Below are 18215 nucleotides of genomic sequence, written 5' to 3'. Positions count from 1 at the left end.
TGGGGCTCCTGTGCTCTGTGGGGTGGTGATGGTGGCCCGCTGGAATTTGCATAATTAATTGCCTCACCACAACCTGTTAAGCGTTGTGCCCTTGTGGCTGTGACTCAGTCCAGACTGGAAGCATGAAGGGCAGATGGATGCATGTTCCCAGGGTCCTTGCAGCTCCAGGGAACCCTGTGCATACATCTCCCTGGATTTATTTCAGTCCTTTTTGAAAGCTGGACATGGTACATGGGGCACAGCACATCACCTGCTTTGGGCTTCGCTGCTGCAGCTGTGGGCGTTGTGTGTGTAGGACCTGCTCGGGCACCACTGTGGGCCAGTGCCTGGCTCCTCTGCTTACAACCTTTGATCAGTGTGCTATGACTTATAACACAGCCACGATCAATAACACAGCCTGGCCCAGCTGCCAAGCAAAGTTTGTGTGTAATGGGTCCTGGAGGGAGCAGCTCAGCTGCTGGGATGCATCCAGGAACAATGGTGCTTGCACAGGGCTGTGCAGGAATTAGCACTGCCCTTAATTGCTGCTCAATTAAGCAGAACAGGAGCTTGTGGGGCACCAGCACCCTGCTGTGTCCTTTGCTGTGGCCGTTTCTGGGTGGAAGCTTGAGTCCAGTTTGAGTTTCTCTTCCTGCAAAGCTGTTTGCTTTAATTATTAACCCGTGCCAGGCAGTGCCGTGGCTTCTGGCTGGGGCTAAGCCAGGGCAGGGGGGAGGCTGGGGGAAGCCCCCTGCCCTTGGGCCCTCAGCCCCTGCATGGCTCCTGCAGCACCCATGAATGCAAGTGAGGCATGGGTCCTTCCAGCTGTGGTTTTGTGGGGATGAGGGTTTCAGGGAACAAACAGACTCCAGGGAACAATCCTCTCTGTCTGTGTAGGACTCTCCCTGCTGCTGGCGTTCAGGCTGTTGTTCTTGTCCTGGGCTGGTCAAGGCAGCCGGGCACCATCCAGCTAAAAATAACACCAGTAAATAAAACACTTCCTCCTGGCCTGGCACGCTGGAGCGGAGGCACAAGGAGCTGGGACGTGCCTGGCTGCGGCTCCACGGTGGGACTGGCCCCGTGCCGGGGAGCTCTGGGCCAGTGCCACCAGCTCCAGGCCTGCCCAAGCACCCTCAGCACCCCCCTGCCCAGCTCATGGGGCCACAGTGGCCCAGGCATCCCCACTGCCAACAGCAGAATGTCACCAGTGCGTGCTGGAGGGCTGGATCCCCAGGTGACATGGTGATGGTCCATGGCAGCGAGACGCCACAGCCACCCCATGCTGAGCTCTGTGCTGGCTCAGTTTCTCCACCTGCAGCGTGGGACTCCCACACCTGGCACATGTCCCAGGTGACGGCTGGAAGGGTGCGGGACACGGGATCCCAGTCACGGCTGCGTCAGCCCCACGCGCCCGGGCAGAGAGGTGTCAGTGGGAGCCACCGCCCACGCAGGGGCTCACGGTGGGGAACCCCCTTTGCTCCCCCAGCAGGGCCTGTGGAGCCCAGGAACGATAATGAGGGGGTGGGGCCCAGCTGGGGTGCCAAGCCACATGCTGGGGCTGGCAGGAGAAGTGATGCAGTGAGAGAGGGGGCCACCATGGGGGGGTACAGCCCCATCCCTGCTCCCTCAGGATGCCCGAACCTACAGAAAGCCATCCCTGTTCCATCCCTGCAGTGACAGAGCTCTGTGCATTGTTGCCTTCACCTTCCTCTTCCTCACCTGTGCCCTACCTGTCGGGAGTGCAATCAGCTGAGGCTGTCTGGCCCCTCCCTGGGCTGGGTCTGGCTATAAAATCCAGGGGCCAGGCAGAGGGTGTCACAAGGACCTGGGAGCTGTTGGCTGGTAAGTCCAGGGGTCCCAGGGTTGGACTTGGGTGGGGGGGATTGGTCTTGTCTGTCGGGTGCTGCTGCTGTCTCTGGGCTGTGGGTGGGATCCTGCCTGGTTCCTGCAGGGCTCAGAGCTGGGTCTGGATTTCGCCCCTACACCATGAGTTTTGGATTATGCTTTTTGGGGCATGAGATACCACAGAGTAGGTTTGGGGGGCACAACCTTGGGCACAACATGAGGCGCAGAGGGGGCTGATGGTGTGTACGAGGGCTGTTCCCATGGGACATCTCACTGCTGTTTCTGGGTAATGCTGGAATGGCCCCACTGGCCAGCTGGACGTGGGGAGCAGAGGGGTCTGATGAGGGGGCAAAGGGGCCATTCCCATGGGATATCCTGCTCCCCTACGTGGGTGATGTTGGGATGGCCCTGTGGGGCAGGTGAACGTGGGGAGCAGGACCTGCCACTAGCCAAGCAATGCCCAGGTGTCAGTGCCCAGCACCCAGCCACCAGGAAGTGGTGGTGGCCCTGGTGACATAGTCTTGAGTCACACTGTGACAGCCCATCTCCGGCACAGGGGCTGGGAGGGATGCTTGGAGAGAGGCACCCCAGTCCCTGAACAACCCCATCCCTGTCCTCCCCAGACAGCAGCAGCGATGGCAACACTCTACCCCTCTCTGGAGGACATGAAGGGCCACCAGGTCCTGCAGGTCAGTGCCAGCACAGCAGCGTTACAGGGAGTGAGCAGACCCCAATGGGTCCCTGTGGGGTCTCACCTCAGAGGGCCCCCAGGGTGGGGGGCGTAGCGTTGAGCAGACCCTGTCTCTTGGCAGGCACAGGCAGCGGCTGGGGTGAGGACCCCTGCCACCACAGTGGTGACAGAGAAGCCGAAGCTCACCTCAGGCACTGGTAAGGTGGGGCATGATCAGCTCACTCTGTGCAGGGGCTGTCTGGGTGGGCAGTGCTGTTCAGTGTGGGGGGGTCTCAGCTGAGACCCACCCCCAACTCAATGCATGGGTTGAGGATGGGATTTTGGGGTCTCTCTTTGCTATCCCGTGGTCCCAGGGGGCTCCTGGGAGGGAGGGGGCAATAGCTGTGGGTTGGGGACCCCAGGAGCTGAGACCACCCTCGGTGTGTCCCTCAGAGCCACCTGTGCTGTACCCCAACCTGGCTGAGCTGGAGAACTACATGGGGCTGGCACTGTCCAGTGAGGAGATCCAGAAGAACCTGCACACAGAGGACAGCACAGTAGGTGTCTGGGCTGGCAGCTCTCCCTGCGCCACGTGGGCTCTCCATGCCATGATGGGGGTCCCTCTGGTTCCTCATCCTCGGAAAGGGATATTCTCCCAAGGGTTGAGGTGCACAGGGCCTTGTGTCCCCCTGTCCCCACTGACCCCCAGCTCCCCCACAGGCACTGACCCCCGCTGGGCCCCAACCAGGCCAGCTGGTCGCCCCCCTGAGCGGGAACAGCGCAGGGCTGCGGCGGGCAGAGATCAAGCCGGGTGTGCGGGAGATCCACCTGTGCAAGGATGAGCGGGGCAAGACGGGGCTGCAGCTGAAGAATGTCGACCAGGTGAGGGGCTGGGCACGGCATGGGGCAGTGTGACATGGCATAAGCATGACAGTAGAGCACAGTGTGACATGGCACTGTCTCGTGGCACAGCGATGTGTGGCATTAAATGTCACAGCGTGCCACAGCACAGCAGGGTGCAGATGGCATGGCACATGGCATGGCCACTGGTCCCTGTGCCACCACTCCACTGTGTCCCCAGGGCATCTTTGTGCAGCTGGTGAAGGCCAACTCGCCGGCAGCGCTGGTGGGGCTGCGCTTCGGGGACCAGGTGCTGCAGATCGACGGCAGGAACTGTGCGGGCTGGAGCAGTGACAAGGCACAGCGGGCGCTGAAGAAGGCGAACCCCGAAAAGATCGTCATGGTGGTTCGGGACAGGTGAGCAAGTGGTGGCACCGGTGGGGATGGCAGTGCCGGTGGCAGCACTGATGGTGGTCTCCCCGCAGGCCTTTCCAGCGCACCGTGACCGTGCACAAGGACAGCACCGGCCACATCGGCATCGTGGTGAAGAAGGGGAAGATTGTGTCACTGGCCAAGGACAGCTCAGCTGCCCGCAACGGGCTCCTCACCCACCACTGCATCTGCGAGGTGAATGGCCAGAATGTCATCGGCATGAAGGTAGGGCTGTGCCCCGGTGGTGCAGGACATCCTGGGGAGTCCAGGATGTGGTCAGAGAATGCAGGAGGGAGGGGGATACTGAGCAAAGCCAGGCACCCCACAGACCCCCCGCTCTCTCCCGCAGGATAAGCAGCTCATGGAGGTGCTGGCAGGGGCTGGGAGCGTGGTGACACTGACCATCATCCCCACCGTGATCTACGAGCACATGGTCAAACGGTGAGAATGAGGGGCTGTAGGGACCCCCCACTACCCACAGGGCCCCCCAGTTCCCCCCACTGACCTCCCTTCCCTGTGCTCAGGCTCTCATCAGGGCTGGTGAAGTCATCCATGGACCACTCCATCCCTGACCTGTGATACCATCGCAGCTGTCCTGGGAGCTGATGCTGGAAGCCAGGAGGACCTGCCGAGGGGACCCCACAGCACCTCAAAAGGAGCTATTTTAGCACAAACCCCCTTATCCCTTCAGAGGCTGGTGGCTGCTGGGTGGTTCTTCCTCTCCTCAGCAGGGATGGGGCAGATCTCCTGTACCAGGGTCCAATTGTCCCCGTGTCCCTGCTTGGGCCACCCCCCTCAGGGCGGATGCCAAGGGCTGGCTCCAGCCAAAGCAGACACAGACCCAGCGACATTTATTACATCCACCACAGAGAGCGAGTACAGGACAGGGGAAACAAGAAGAGGGGGGTTACAGCTTTTTCAGTTCTGTATTTAAAAAATATATTATATAGATTTGTCTTTCAAATATAGTCGTTACATTTATTTCTTGGCAAAGCTTTGGATGGTCTAACAGACGTGTACACAGATCCACAAATACATTGCACGAGAGGCGAATATCCTAGCTCCGCTTACATCTGCCCCAGCTGCCTGGACACTGCTGCTCCCCACATCTTTCCCCTGGCACCTGGTGCTGTGCTGGTGGCAGAGCTGCTGTCCCCACTGCCCCCCCAGCACGGGGGGGTGCAGGGAAGCGTGGAGCACAGAGGACCTGGCCCATGCCCCTCTGGGGGACCACTGGACACCGGCGTGTGGAGCATCACCGGCTGCCAGGGCACCTGGGTGGTGGCACCCATGGGTGGGGGAGTGGGCTTGGGTTGGGGTTGGGGGGAAACACTGTTAGTTCAAGTCACGAAGAAACCACAGACATTCGTGGGGTGGGAGCACGGTGTGCCCGAGGGAGCCCCAAGTCCCGCGCCCCAACAGCCCCGCTGATCAATCCTTGCTGTCTTTGTGTTTCAACAACAGAAAAAAAGGCATTTTTCCGGCGGCCACCGGCAAAGCAGGGGTTTGGGTGGGCCGGGGCGGCAAAGGGCTTGGCTCTGCCTGCACGGCACTGCCCGCACCCCAGCAAAGGCATCCGAGCTCCAGCACATGGTGCGATCACCGGCAGCACGGCTGACAAAACTGCAGGAGCCCCCTGCAGCCAGAGTCCCAACAGCCGGGCTTCAGTCTGTACCCAAAAAAAAGTGAATATAGTGCAAAGCAAGGGGAGGGAGAGCCCACGGCTTCCTCGGGGGGCTCCGTGAGCAAGCTGCAGCCCAGTTCCATCCCAATATGGGGAGGCGTCTCCTAGGGAATGGCGGGCTGGACCGAACCGCTCTGGAGCTGATCCCTGTGTCTGGACAGGAACCCCCCATCCCCCTGCCCACAGACAGACACTGCACCTGGAGCAAGGAACCGCTGCATCCCCAGCGCCCCACGCTGCCAGCGGCTCCTTGTCATCACCCGCCCGTGGCAGGGCTGGCCCCGGGGATAAACCGGCGACAAATAAAAAGCAACCGCGATGGAGAGAGAGCCCCCTCCGGAGGGTGCAGCCCCACAGCTCCCGCAGCCAGTGGCACAGGCACGGGTGTCCATCGGCGGGGGCTGACGCTGGGTGCAGACACCTCTTCCAACAACGGTTCTTTCCCTCCTCCAGGACAAAGGAGCAGGGCGGGGCAGCACACCTCGATGCACCCACAGGCCCCTCGGCCCCTTCCCACCCGCCGATGCCACGCCGGGGCTTTACAATCAGCAGTCGGGTCCGTGGGGGCGGGTGGAGGGCGTCGGAGGGGTCAGGGCTGGGAGGTGCCGCCGGGGCCGGGGCTGGCGACGGGGCGACAGCCCATCCTGCGGATGGAGTGCAGGGCGACGGTGCAGCAGCCCCGCAGCAGCGAGCTGATGTTGTAGATGGGCTGGCCCTGCCGCCGCTGCGAGCGGCACAGCCAGGCCACCGTGGGCACCGCCGGCACCACCACCGCCAGCAGATCCACGATGAAGTGGCGACTCCAGTAGCTCTTGGAAGGGCTGGTCTCGCAGCCGGTCACCTCCGTCAGCTCCTCCTCCGCCACGCAGGCGATGGCCACCGAGGGGCTGGCGCTGGGGGGCTGCCGCACCGCCGGGTTGCAGGGGACACCCCCCTCGGCACCGGCAGCCGCCGTCGCGGCGTCGGGCTCGGCCACCATCAGGTCCGTGGTCCCGGTGGGGTTGGCGAGCTCGGGGACGGGCATCGTGTCTTCCATTTCAGAGACCCAGGCGGAGGTAGGGCTGCCCAAGCTGCAAGCCTGGGACTTCATCACCTTCTCCAGGATGGTGTCCAGGTCGGGCTGGCAGGGCACGAAGTCCGTCTGGATGGCCCGCTCCTGCATGCAGCTGGCCTGCACCCCTGCCTCCGCGCTGCTCCGCAGTCCCAGCACCTTCTCGTAGGTGTTGCTGGGGGGCAGGCGGGTGCCGGGCTCACCCCCCACCTCCAGCGGGTCCGTGTGGCCCGGAGCCTCCTCCATCCCCACGAAGCTGCTGTCGGCCCCCTCGTCCAGCGAGATGGTCTGCGAGCCCCCCACGTTGCGGTCCCCGGCTCCCTGGTCGCTCAGCTTGGTGTAGGTGGAGCTGCGGGTGAGGGATCGGGCTGGGGACCCCCCGGCCGACTCGCCGGCGCCCTCGTCCTTCAGCGCCCCATTCTGTGCCACCTCCATGCTGTGCAGCAGCGTCTCCAGCTTCTTGTTCTGGATGTTGATGTCCACAAAATACTTCTGGAGGCCTTTGTCCTTCTCCAGCAGGTTGTTCTTCACTGTGTCGATGACCTGCTTCAGCTGCTTGATCTCCTTGCGAGCCTCTTTCAGCGCCAGCTGGGCCTCCACGCGGTGGCACTCCTCCTCGATCCAGTCCTCCTGCATCCGTGACAGCTGCGTCTTCAGGTCCTCGATCTCAGCATCCCTGCAGAGACGGGAGGGCACCACCGCGGCGTTGAGGGGGCTGCAGGGACAGCCCTGTCCTCGTGTGCCCAGCACTGGGTTGCAATCAGATCACCCAGTAAAACTCCCAACTGGGAATAAGGGATGGATCCAGTGGCTTAGGGATCCCCAGGAGTGATGCTCAGGGAGCCTTGGAGTGATGCTGAGGGAGCCTCTGAGTGATGCTCAGGGACCCTCAGGAACAATGTTTGGGGACCTCCAGGAGTGATGCTTAGGGACCCTCAGGAGTGACACTCGGGGACCCCAAGGATGGATGCTTGAGGACCCTCAGGACTAATGCTCAGGGCCGCCTGGGAGCACTGTTGGGAGCAATGGGAGCTCAGGGATCCCTAGAAGTGACGCTCAGTCTTTCCCCAGAGGGGCTGCAGTGCCCAGGGCTCCCGAGGGCTGCGTGGGGGTGGGCAGGTGCCCCGGGTGGGCACGTGACAGCTGGCATGGCAGCGGGGCCGTGCCTAAGCCTGAGAGGAGCAGATGGGGATTAGCCACCCTCTGATGCTGAAATTCAGCAAAAGCATGGCAGGGACTTAACCAGGATGAGGGCAGAGCACAGCCACTGCAGGTGGGACGTGGGGCTCTCTAGTCCCCAGATCTGCAGCTCCCAGATTGGACAGGCAGCAGTGCCAGATCCCACGTGCTGGCAATGCCGTGGTACAGCTGTGTCCTCAGTGCCTGGGCACAAGCACAAGGACAAGGTGCCATGCTGGGAACTGAGACACCCAGAAGGACCAGTTCCATTCAGGAGCTGCCACAGCGGGTGGCAATGGCTGGTGCTGGCACCCTGTCCAGCAGCTCCCATGCCATGGGGTCTGTGCCTGCTGCTCCCATGCTCACCTGTCCTGCAGCCGCTCCTGTGTGTCCTTCAGGCGAGCCTTCAGGTGCCGGATGCAGACCTCCTTCTGCTGCAGGGGAGTCAGGTACTGCTCCGGAGTCGGCGGCTTTATCCCATGGTTATCGCTGCAGAGGTTGTACTTGGACGAGCGCCTGCAGGGACACAGATGTCACCCACTGCCAGTGCCAGGGTCAGCACAGGCTTGACCCAGGGATCCTAAGGCCTGCTCTCAGGGTGCAGCCCCATAATACATCCCAAAGGAGCCCTGAGAGCAGGAGGGGCAGGGTGGGTGTCTTTTGTGTTGTGCCTCTGGCAGGACAGACAGGGTGGGTGTCCTCAGTGCTGTGCCATGGTAGGAGGGTGGGTGCAGCCCCTGGACACACCGGTGCTGCTGTCAGGTGCTGAGCCCTCTGTGGTGCTGGGCACTTTGCTGGGGCATGATCAGAATTGGGGGCACCAAGGTCGCTGTGTGCCCGGAGGGATCTTCCTGGGAACAACTGATGTGGAAGGAGACCCCAGGGTGGGATCAGCCCCGCCAGAGATGGAGGCACAAGATGGGGAATGGAAGGGTTTGGGATGGAGCAGGTCTCGAGATGGTGGCTGTCCTGCCTGTGGAGAGCAAGCCAGGGAATCCAGCATCTGCTCCACACTGGGCCAGCAGCACTTCTGGACCCTCCTTGTGCCACCACTGCCACTGGGGCAGATGAAGTGACATCTCTGGCCCAAAGCCTGGGACAGTGCAGAGAGCAGGGGCTGGCCAGGGACAGGGCTACAAGGCCAGGCTGGGAGGCACATGGAGAGCTGGGAGCTGCATGAGTGGCTCTGGCATGGCAGCGGGGGGACCAAGCTCCCCGTGTATGGAAGGGAGGCATCCCAAAGCCCCCTGCATGGTGTCCATCAGCCCAGCAGCCTTTAGCCACGTCCAGAAGCATCGTGTTAGAAGCATCCATGCCTTAGAAAGCCCCATGGCAGCAGGATGGCCCCTGCCCCCGGCCGCAGCACACATGGGATCTGCTCATTATGCCACCCTCGGGCCCCTCACATCCTCCCAGAATGATTCCACCTCTGGGAGCTGGCAGGGGCAGGCAGGAGATGAGCAGTGCACCACGGCCTGCTGTGCCTGCGGGGCTGGGGCTGGTGCCCATCCCACAGCTCGGTGCTCATCCCACAGCTCGTTGCCGGCTATTTGTGCCCCGAACACACCCGGAGCTCCCTGCTGTGAAGCCAGGGGGCCACCAGCTCTTGCCAAACCTTTGCCGGGCAACACGAGGGGATGGAAGCGAAGCTCTTGCCCTCGTGCCTTTGGTCTGGAAGGATCCGGGTGCTCCTCGGAATGCGGGAGTGGCGTGAGGGAGCATGCAGCGTGCAAGCCACAGCCACAGCAGGACGGAGGGAAGAGGACGGGGGATCCCTGGGCAGCAGGCGGGGGGACAGGAAGGGAGACGACACAACAACAGCGGCAGAGAGGTTCGGAGGAGGAGGGTAGTGAGGGTCTCTGGAGACACACCAGCAGCTCCGCCAGCTCCGGCTCCCCCAGCCACCCAGCGCACAGCCTCGCTCCAGCGGCCCTTGCGCTCCTGTTCCCGCCGGGCACCGGCACCGGCAGCACGGGGGGCTGCTCCCCCTGCCCGGGGGCACCCGGCAGCCGCCCTGGGGCCACGGGTGATGGGTTACCTTGGGGTGGGGCTGCTGTCGCTGCCCTTGCAGGAGCCAGAATTGCTGCTGCTGCTCAGCGAGGAGGTGCCGTAGGTGTCCCTCCCGGGGGGCGAGGGGCGCCTGGAGGCAGGGAGAAGAGGCTGTGTCTCAGGCCGAGTGGCTGAGGGCGCTGAAGACTTAAAGAAGGAGGCAAAGCCACTCCGTCCATAAACCCCGCGACTGCCAACCACCACACCGAGAACACACAAGACAAAAGGACAAAACAAACAGCAGGGATCAAAATGGCACGGACATGGCGACGGGCACAAAGGCAGGGCTGGGGGGGATGTCCACCCGCTCCCCCCTCCCTGGCGTGGCAGCCCATGGATGCTGGCACAGCATCCTTGCACCCTGAGGACCTTGGGAGCCCCTGGGATCCCCTTGGAAGCCCCTTGGGAGCCCCTTGAGAGTCCCCTGGGAGCACAGTCCCGGCATAGCTCGAGCCACATCTGCCAGCGCATCACCTACACGTGGGCAGCTTTGCCTCCGCTCCCTGCCCATGCTGAGCCCGACCTCCATAACGGCAGTCCAGGTCATGGACACATTGGGAGGGGAATGAACGCGTTTTCCCTCTTTTTCTCTCTTTATCACTCAGCTCAAGGAGAGATTTTCCAAGGGCTAACATACCTCCCAGTTTCACTGCCCCAACCCAGTGCTCTCCACCACTGCCTGCCTTCGCCTGGGCGGACGGAGGAGTCGGTCCTGCCTGTGGCACAGACGGACAGAGGGACGGGGCGTGCAGCACTCGGGGAGCTGCATGCACGGACAGGGAAGTGCTGTGCAGCGGGCAGTGCCATGCAAACCCCCGAAAGCTGGGCTGGGGGTTCGTGCTGCGAAGTGGCAGCCGGTGGTGGAGGTGTGGGGATCGTGGGGATCGTCCCATCCCGGCTGCAGGCGCTGGTGTCCAGTCCCGAGGCCAGAGGTTGAAGCATATTCACCTTCGTGATCCTGTGGATGCGCGTCTGCTCCCCGGCACGGACATGGCCACGGTGCCACGGGTCCTGGGCACAGGGAACTGTGGGCGAAGGCAACAGAGAGAGGAGGTGAAGGCAGGAAAATGGCCCTGGTGAGATGGGGACTCTCTGGGGTGAGCCCTGGCACCAGGGCATCAGTATGGTCCCCAGGGCCACCAGCACAGGGGCAGATGAGGACAGCATCCCTGCACATCTGGGCTGTGCTTCCCACTTGTCTCCCACAGATAGCCCAGAAATGCGGGAATGCTGCATGCCTGTGGTCCCACTGGGCTGCTGTGGGCACAGGGCAAGGGTGTTCTTAATCTAAAAAGCAGAACAGAAGCAGAGCAGGTGCCTGCCCATGGTGTAGAGCCCACCATGGGACAAGCTTCCCCCTGCTCCCAGATGCCCATCCCTGCCAGCAAGCAGGGTAATGCCACAGGGACACAGAGTACCTGCAGTGGTGGCATTCCTGGGGGCAGAGCTGGTACAAGGGCTCTGACCCAGCCATGGAGCTCCCTGGGCAGGCAGCTCTCCCTGCAGTGGGCTGGGTGCCTGCTTTTCCTTAATTAAGTGCAAATCCCCCATTCAGCAGTGAAATCAGGTGAGGAAGAACAGATCCCTGCATGATGAGGCAGCAGCAGCTAATCCCTTGGGAAACACAGAGCCCTCTTTGCTGTAAATAAATAGGCCAGATCCAGAGGCTTGCAGCACCTCGGGCACATGCAGGATGTGAGGGAATGAGGGAAGCATCTGCTCAGCACCCGCATCCTGCCGAGCATCCCATGGCACCGCTGTGATCCCCACTGTGCTCCCAGGCTGCCAGAGACTGACGGGCCAGGGGCAGCATGGGGAGCCCCCCACCCCCAGGCCCATTCACAATGCCAGCATTTATCTCAGATTTTGGCAGAGCAATGCAGGAGATGGGACCTGCCAACAGATAATCGATGGGTGACAGGAAACACTCTGTGCTGCTGGCCCTGCTCCAGGGGAGTGAGAGGAGTGGGACAACAGGGGAGGCAGAATGGGAAGGGGGGCACAACCAGCTCACTCCAGTGCAGCCTTTTCCATTTGCCACCCCAGGTTATTTCTTTTCCAGGATACCTCAACGCCCACCCTGGCCAGCCCAGGCCTCCTCTGTGTTAGGATTCCCTGCTCTCTGATCCCCAAACTAGATCACTGAAGATCCCAGAGTGCTGGTGCTGTGAAGCCCCAAGACCCAGCAGGCACAGTGCCCCATGCCAGGGGGGTGCCAGCACCGTGGGACAGTGCAAGAAGGATTTGGGGATCCTGCTGCTCCCACCTGGGATGGATTTGCCCAGAGATGACCTGGGCAGGGGAAGGCAGTGTTCTGTCCTGCTGGATCACTGCTCCCAAGTAGGCAGCGAGCTCTGCTACTGCAGCAGTGTGAATCAGCATCCACCAAGAGCTGTGCGTGGCCTCATGCTGGCGGGAGCATCCTCCAGGATTCTCCGTCACCCTCGAGCAGCACCATGTGGGGCTGCGGCACAGCCTGGACTCCAACAGCTCTTGAGCAGGGATTTAGAGAGATTTGAGAGGGTTGATTCCTCACCCTCTCCCCTGCAGTCCAGTGGTATCTGGTATCATTCCAGGGATGCCCAGCATCAGCCCTGTAGGGGTGGTAGGCACCGAGTGGCAGCTGAGTGGGACCCAGCATCAGCCCAGTGGTAGCTCAGCTGTACCTGGATCTTCCCCACTCATGGCAAGGTCACCCTCATGCCACCCTACTCTGTGCAGGGGTCCCTCTGTGCCTCACTAACACCAGCAAGTGCCAGCACTGCAGGTGGCACGTGTGTGTCCAGCACATGGGGCTCCTGAGAGCCCCCCACACCACACCCCAGGCACCTGCCGCCAGCACCTGCAGCCTGGAAGGGCTCTGTGGGGACACCTGGTTTTGGCCTCATGTCTGGGGACCTCATTTCCCTCATCCTCCTCCTCTCACTGCTGCAGACTCGCCTGGTGCCCACGCTGAGGCTCGATGCCTCCCACAGCACCCAGGGTGTTCGGATTTTAATCAGTGGTAATAAATTCTCATTATTCCCAGAGGATCAGTGGGCCACTTCAGTCTCCCCAGAAGCCTCACTGTGTCCATGGGCTGCCCAGGCAGGCAGGGTGGGCAGATCCAGCACCAAAGCTGAACATACACCTTCCCATGTGGTATGTGGCTACTAAAGGTGGAGGAAATCATGGATCTGCACTCAGAATTACCCCCATCACATGGACCAGGATGAGCGATTGCAGCACCAATGGAGCCTCACCAGGAAAGCCAAGGGAAATCCAAGATTAACCCTGGTCTAGTGGGTGGCATCCCTGCCCATAGCAGGGGGTTAGAATGACAGAATGGTTTGGGTTGGAAGGGACCTTGAAGCTCGTCTTGTTCCAACCTCCTGCCATGGGCAGGGACACCTTCCACTGTCCCAGGTGGCTCCAAGGCCCATCCAACCTGGCCTTGAACACTTCCAGGGATGGGACAGCCACAGCTTCTCTGGGCACCCTGTGCCAGGGCCCCACCACCCTCACAGAGAAGAATTTTTTCCAAATAACCTGTCTAACCCTGCCCTCTGTCAGTGTGGAACTGTTCCCCCTTGTTCTGCCACTCCATGCCCTTGTCCAAAGTCTCTCTCCAGCCCTCTTGGAGCTCCTTTAGGCACTGGAAGAGGCTCTTAAGGTCTCACCGGAGCCCTCTCTTCTCTACCAGCTCTCTCAGGCTGTCTCCACAGCAGGGGTGGTCAGTGCAATTCACGGACCAAGATGAACGTGATTTGGGGGCACTGGCTTGTCTCCATACTGGGGGACCAGTAGGACCCTGCTCAGCACAGCACCTCTGTGTCTGCCCTTACTGCCCAGGAATGCCCACATGGGCCAGGGTCTGACACTCCAACTTACACCAAACCCAAAGGCTCTCCTGCAAACCACCTGCACATGGTCCAGCACGCTGCAAATCCCCCAAAATGCAGCTGGAGGGCTGAGCAGGGTGGATGCTGTCCATTGCATGGACCAACGTGTTCCTGGTGCTGTCAACAGCAAAACTCCCTGTGAGTGTCCTGGCACATGTGGAACAGAAAGGCAGCACTCTTACAAACAACAGCAAAAACCAGGGCTTGTTTCATGCAGTGGAATTAGCCTGGGGAATTCCTGATAAATAAAAGCAATGGGCCTTGATAAGGAAACAGCTGGAGCTACAGCATGAAAAAGTGGATTCCCCCCAGAGGGCTGGGATGCAGAATCAGCACAAGTCCCCCACAGTGCCACAGTGCCGGGGTGGGTGACACCATGGGGCTCATCTCCTGTCCCCAGCTCCTGTCAGCCATAGAGGGGACCTGGAGCACTGCTGGCCTACTGATCACACCACGACAGCAATGGATGGCAGAGCAGTGACAGAGCAGTGACAAGAGTGGGGGCTCAGCCTGGTGCCCCAGAAGAACATTTCCCCAGGCTCAGCTGGATCACTGCCCCACAGAGATGCTTCTTCGGCTCAAATCCTGCCACTTCCCCACTCCTTGCTGGATCCCCTGGCTGTGCCAGTGATGGACAAACCAGGCTGGGCAGGTATCGCCCTTCCTAGATGCTTCTCACATGGGAAACAGGGACATAGGACCCCCAGAGAGACCCTCATCACTGGCTCAGTGAAGCCTCTGATGGTTCCTCAGCTTGTTCCTCTGAGGGTTTCATGGCTGCAGGCTCAAGAGTTTGCTCCCATCAGCTTCCAAAGCTCAGCTCCTGTGGGATACAGAGGGATCCAGCTGCTGCCAGCTCACCCCATCCCCACGGGGAACATGAGAGAAGGTGTGAGAGCCCGCAGCTCACTGCCAGTGTCAACCCTCAGCACAACACTGCTGTACCAGCAGCTGCCACATTTCCCCGGATTTCTCGCTCACTGCTTCCTTTGTCGAGGCTCCCATCATCCTGCCTGCTGCTGGATTCCTGTGTTTCCCTTGGCACGTCCTGTGTGAGGAATCTTTTGCAATGGTGGCACTGAGCCCAAGCGTCTGAGAGCAGCTTCACCACTGCAGAGACCTGGGAGAGGAATTGTGGTGTCCCCATGGTCCCCTGGGAGATCTCCAGCCCTCCACAAAGAACAAGATTAAAAGCAGAGGGAACATGGAGAGGGAAACCACAGCTTTGTTTTTCCAGGGGCCAACAAGGGCTCCCCAGGACCTGCCCTGCCTTTCTGACACCAGCTCTGCTTTTCTTCACACTAGAAATAAGCCAAGTGCTGCATGTGGCCAACAACCAGAGCCCTGTGTCCCTGGACAGTGAAAATGCCAAGGCTGCTTGCACTGGAAAAGGGACTGGGACACAGCTGGGAAGGAGCAGGATCCAGCAGCCACAGCAGGCAGAAGTCCTGGCGCAGAAGGGGGTCAGCACTGGGGCCACCACCTGGGCAGCTGAGGGCAAACATTCATGACTGTATCTGCACTCCTCCTCCTGCCATGGGGGATTTTTGGGATGATGGGATTGCTTTGCTTTTGCTTAGAAGATTCCAAGGATGTGGCAATATCTCCAGAGGCTGGAAGCCTCTGCTCCAGTGTAGATGGGTTCATCCCAAAGCTTCACCTGGGTCCTAGGCAGAGGGAGATCATGGAATCACAGAACCATTTAGGTAGGAAAATACCTTTAATACCTTCAAATCCAACTGCTAACCCAGCACTGCCAAGGCCACCGTTAAATCCAGCTCAGGGCAGAGCCAAGTGCTCGCGGCACAAGCAGAGACAAACCCCACGGGGTGTTTATGCAACACCACCAGAAAAATCAATGTTGCTAAGAGTGGTTGTGTCCCATTCCAAAAGGCAGGAGCATCTCCTTTTATTCTCCTGTTTGTTATAAAATGCTGAGTTGACACCCAGAGATTACAGGAAAACAGACACCATTTGGAAAGCTCGGGTTATGCAGCTCATCACTTTTCTGGCTGACCTGGCTGCAACTCCAAATGGGGAGGTGGCAATTCCCAGCCCTCATTAGCTAAAAATAAGGTGCTTGACCAAAGGGCAAAGGCTGGGCTCTCGTTGGGGACTCTGGATCTAAAGGGAAATGGGAAAGAGCTCCATGTCAAGTACTGTAGCAGCATGAGAGCAGGAGTGGGACACCCAGGAGGCAGACCCCATGGTCTCACCCTGGGCCAGGAAGGTCGACAGGATGGGATGGAGGTAACATCCCACTGCACAGCCCACACTGCACAGGTGCTCTGGCAGGAGCTGAGCTGAGGTGTGTGAAGCAGAAGCAAGAGCCCACTCCTTTGAGATACAAAGGCAAAAACCTGGAAGACAAACCCAGCTTCCAGTGCAAGAGCTCCTCCTCCCCTCCGTGCCTCGGCGCGGCGGAAGAAGGTCTCCCCCAACCACCATCCACCTTGAGTGAGGGCTGGGAATGACGGCGGTGCCGGGGGATTAGCCCTGGTCTCCACATCGCTGGAATGGCCTACTTTAACCACACACCACATCTCCTGCCTCAGCCCACTGCAGCACTTCTGAGATGGGAGCCCGGGCACTGCCCCTCTGACCCCCACCCTGGGAGTCCTGGACACCAGGATTTGCATCTTCTGGCACAAGGTCACAGCACAACGTGCCCGTTGCCCAGAGAGGGTGGGAACACCGGGATTTTATAAGCAGAACAGGCGCCCAGCAGTGGGTTCTGTGTGACAGCCACAGCGCTGACCTTGGGGGGAGGAGAGAACAGAGCACCCAGCTCATCACCCCACTCGGGTGTTCCTGTGTCCCTTTGGAGACGGAGCATGAAGCCATTGAATAACAAAATGTCAACTGCAGAGCAGCCCTGGCTCCTGCAATGCCCCATGGTGCCAGCCAGAGACACTTTGGGATGCTGCATGACTGATATGGGGCTGGTGCTTGAAGGGGGAGTCTGATGCATGAGATGCGGGTTTGGGGTGTGCAGGGAGGGTTTGGAGCGTGCAGGGACGGTCTGGTGCATGTGATCCATGTGACATGGGACTGGTGTACGCAGGGAGGGTCTGGCGCATGAGATGTGGGTCTGGGGTGTGCAGTGAGGGTCTGGTGCTTGCAGGGAGGGTCTGATGCATGTGACAAGGATCTGGTGCATGAGATACGGGTCTGGTGCATGTGATGTGGGACTGGGGCATGCAAGGAGGGTCTGATGCATGAAATGTGAGTCTGGGGTGTGCAAGGAGGGTCTGGGGTGTGCCGGGAGGGTCTGGTGCATGTGAAGTGGGTCAGCTGCATGAGATGTGGTTCCGGCGAGTGCAGTGCAGGTCTGGTGAGTGCAATGCGTGGCTGATGCTGCTGTGTGGGTCTAGTGCATGTCATATGGGTCCAGGGCTGTGAAGCCCGCAGTGGTGGGGGTCCAGGTGGGTTTGCAGTGTGGCTCAGGGTACATAAGATATGGGTCTGACAAGTCAGACATGGGTCCAGTGCGCGCCATGGGGGTCCAGCGCATGCCGTGGGCTCTGGTGCAGCAGTACGGATCTGGTGTGTGCCGCGGGGGTCTGGCACACGCAATGCGGGTGCGCTGCGGGCCCGATGCGTGACCCGCCCCGAGCACCCTGTGCCCCGGGAACCCCTCCCCCTCCCGCGCCCCCGATGCGGAGCGGTGCTGGCGGACCCGGCTGCGCCCCCCGCCTCCCTCCACCCCGAATCTGCAGCCAGAAAGGGATGAGTCACGGCGGCCGCGGGGCCCCGCACCGCGCCCCCCACACCGCGCCCCGCACCGCTCACCTGCGCAGGGCCCCGCCGATGTCGGGGGCGGCAGCGCCGGGGCGGGGGGCTCAGCGACCTGCCGGGGAAGGGAGAGAGCGGACGGTGAGCGGCGGCGGCGCGGGGCCCGGTGCAGAACCCGGTGCGATGCCCGGTGCGATGGCCCGCACCCCACCCCGCACCTCGCGCCCTCCCCCGTCTCCATCACCTGCGCCGGCCTCCATGGGTGCGGCGGGGCGGCCGGGAGCGCTGGAGAGATGAGGGAGGGATGAGGGAGGGATGGAGGAGGGAGGGATGGAGGAGGGAGGGAGGGATGGATGGAGAAGGGAGGGAGGGAGGGGTGAGCCGTGCAGCTGCGTAATTTGCTCCCTCCTCTGCGATCTTAAAGCGACGGCGCCGCGGGTGCCTCCCCCCGGCCCCCCCGCCGGGTTTCCCCCCCGTTTCTATGGCAACTCCCCTCTGCCGGAGCGGCGCAACCACCTCAAAAAAAGAAGCCAGCCGGGTTTTGGGGTCCCTCCCCGTCTGCGAAGCCCTGCGGGGCCGGGTGTGCCCTGCGACCGGTGGCCCTGGGCTCCTCGCCCCGCGTAACCCCGGAGCAGGAGGCGGAGGAAGGGGAGGGGGGAGCCGGGGTGGCCCCGCGCTGCTGCCACCCGGCCCTTGGAGTCCCCCCAGCGTCTTAATTTTCATCTTAAGCAGTCCAGCTCTGAGGAGATCCCTGCCTCTAATTAGTGACGCACTTTCATAAAGTAAAATCATTAAATAACCGGAATTCTGTGCCCCATTTCAGTCCCTCTGGCTCAGCCCTAATCGCCGGGGCTGGGGTGGAGAAGCAGC

General features: G+C 61.1%; 2 protein-coding genes across 8 annotated transcripts; one reads left to right on the top strand and one right to left on the bottom strand.

The window, feature by feature from the left end:
- The first annotated feature begins 1575 nt into the window (after positions 1 to 1575).
- Positions 1576 to 5166, top strand: SDCBP2 (syndecan binding protein 2). Of its 2 annotated transcripts, XM_032126610.1 has the most exons (9): positions 1576 to 1821; positions 2448 to 2513; positions 2637 to 2712; positions 2948 to 3051; positions 3215 to 3376; positions 3576 to 3751; positions 3820 to 3991; positions 4116 to 4207; positions 4291 to 5166. In XM_032126610.1, exons 2-9 carry the CDS (start codon positions 2460 to 2462, stop codon positions 4343 to 4345), a joined length of 891 nt encoding a protein of 296 aa, XP_031982501.1. In that variant the 5' UTR covers positions 1576 to 1821; positions 2448 to 2459; the 3' UTR covers positions 4346 to 5166. The 2 variants fall into 2 exon arrangements, with proteins under 2 accessions (XP_031982501.1, XP_031982503.1); XM_032126612.1 differs by lacking the exon at positions 1576 to 1821 and having other exon boundaries at positions 2287 to 2513.
- Positions 4674 to 18083, bottom strand: SNPH (syntaphilin). 6 transcript variants are annotated; one of them, XM_032126604.1, is made up of 6 exons: positions 17862 to 18083; positions 17403 to 17460; positions 10367 to 10754; positions 9719 to 9919; positions 8047 to 8196; positions 4674 to 7177 (listed from the first exon to the last, which is right to left on the bottom strand). In XM_032126604.1, the coding sequence occupies exons 1-6, from the start codon at positions 18066 to 18068 to the stop codon at positions 6040 to 6042; spliced, it is 2142 nt and encodes a 713-aa protein (XP_031982495.1). In that variant the 5' UTR covers positions 18069 to 18083; the 3' UTR covers positions 4674 to 6039. The 6 variants fall into 6 exon arrangements, with proteins under 6 accessions (XP_031982495.1, XP_031982496.1, XP_031982500.1 ...); XM_032126605.1 differs by having other exon boundaries at positions 9719 to 9820; XM_032126609.1 differs by having other exon boundaries at positions 10678 to 10754; positions 17862 to 17883.
- Positions 18084 to 18215: the final 132 nt, after the last annotated feature.

Source organism: Corvus moneduloides, chromosome 17 (assembly GCF_009650955.1).
Source record: "Corvus moneduloides isolate bCorMon1 chromosome 17, bCorMon1.pri, whole genome shotgun sequence".
NCBI lineage: Eukaryota > Metazoa > Chordata > Aves > Passeriformes > Corvidae > Corvus > Corvus moneduloides.
This window is presented reverse-complemented; position numbering and strand designations above follow the sequence as displayed.

Coding starts and splice junctions, on each gene's coding strand:
- SNPH (XM_032126604.1), bottom strand. CDS start 18,068: ATGAAAATTAAGACGCTGGGGGGACTCCAAGGGCCGGGTGGCAGCAGC. Junction 10,755..17,402: donor ATCGGCGGGGCCCTGCGCAG/GTGAGCGGTGCG, acceptor CTTCGCCCACAG/TTCCCTGTGCCCAGGACCCG. Junction 7,178..8,046: donor CAGGAGCGGCTGCAGGACAG/GTGAGCATGGGA, acceptor CCGTCTCTGCAG/GGATGCTGAGATCGAGGACC.
- SDCBP2 (XM_032126610.1), top strand. CDS start 2,460: ATGGCAACACTCTACCCCTCTCTGGAGGACATGAAGGGCCACCAGGTC. Junction 2,713..2,947: donor GAAGCTCACCTCAGGCACTG/GTAAGGTGGGGC, acceptor TGTGTCCCTCAG/AGCCACCTGTGCTGTACCCC. Junction 3,752..3,819: donor GTCATGGTGGTTCGGGACAG/GTGAGCAAGTGG, acceptor GTCTCCCCGCAG/GCCTTTCCAGCGCACCGTGA.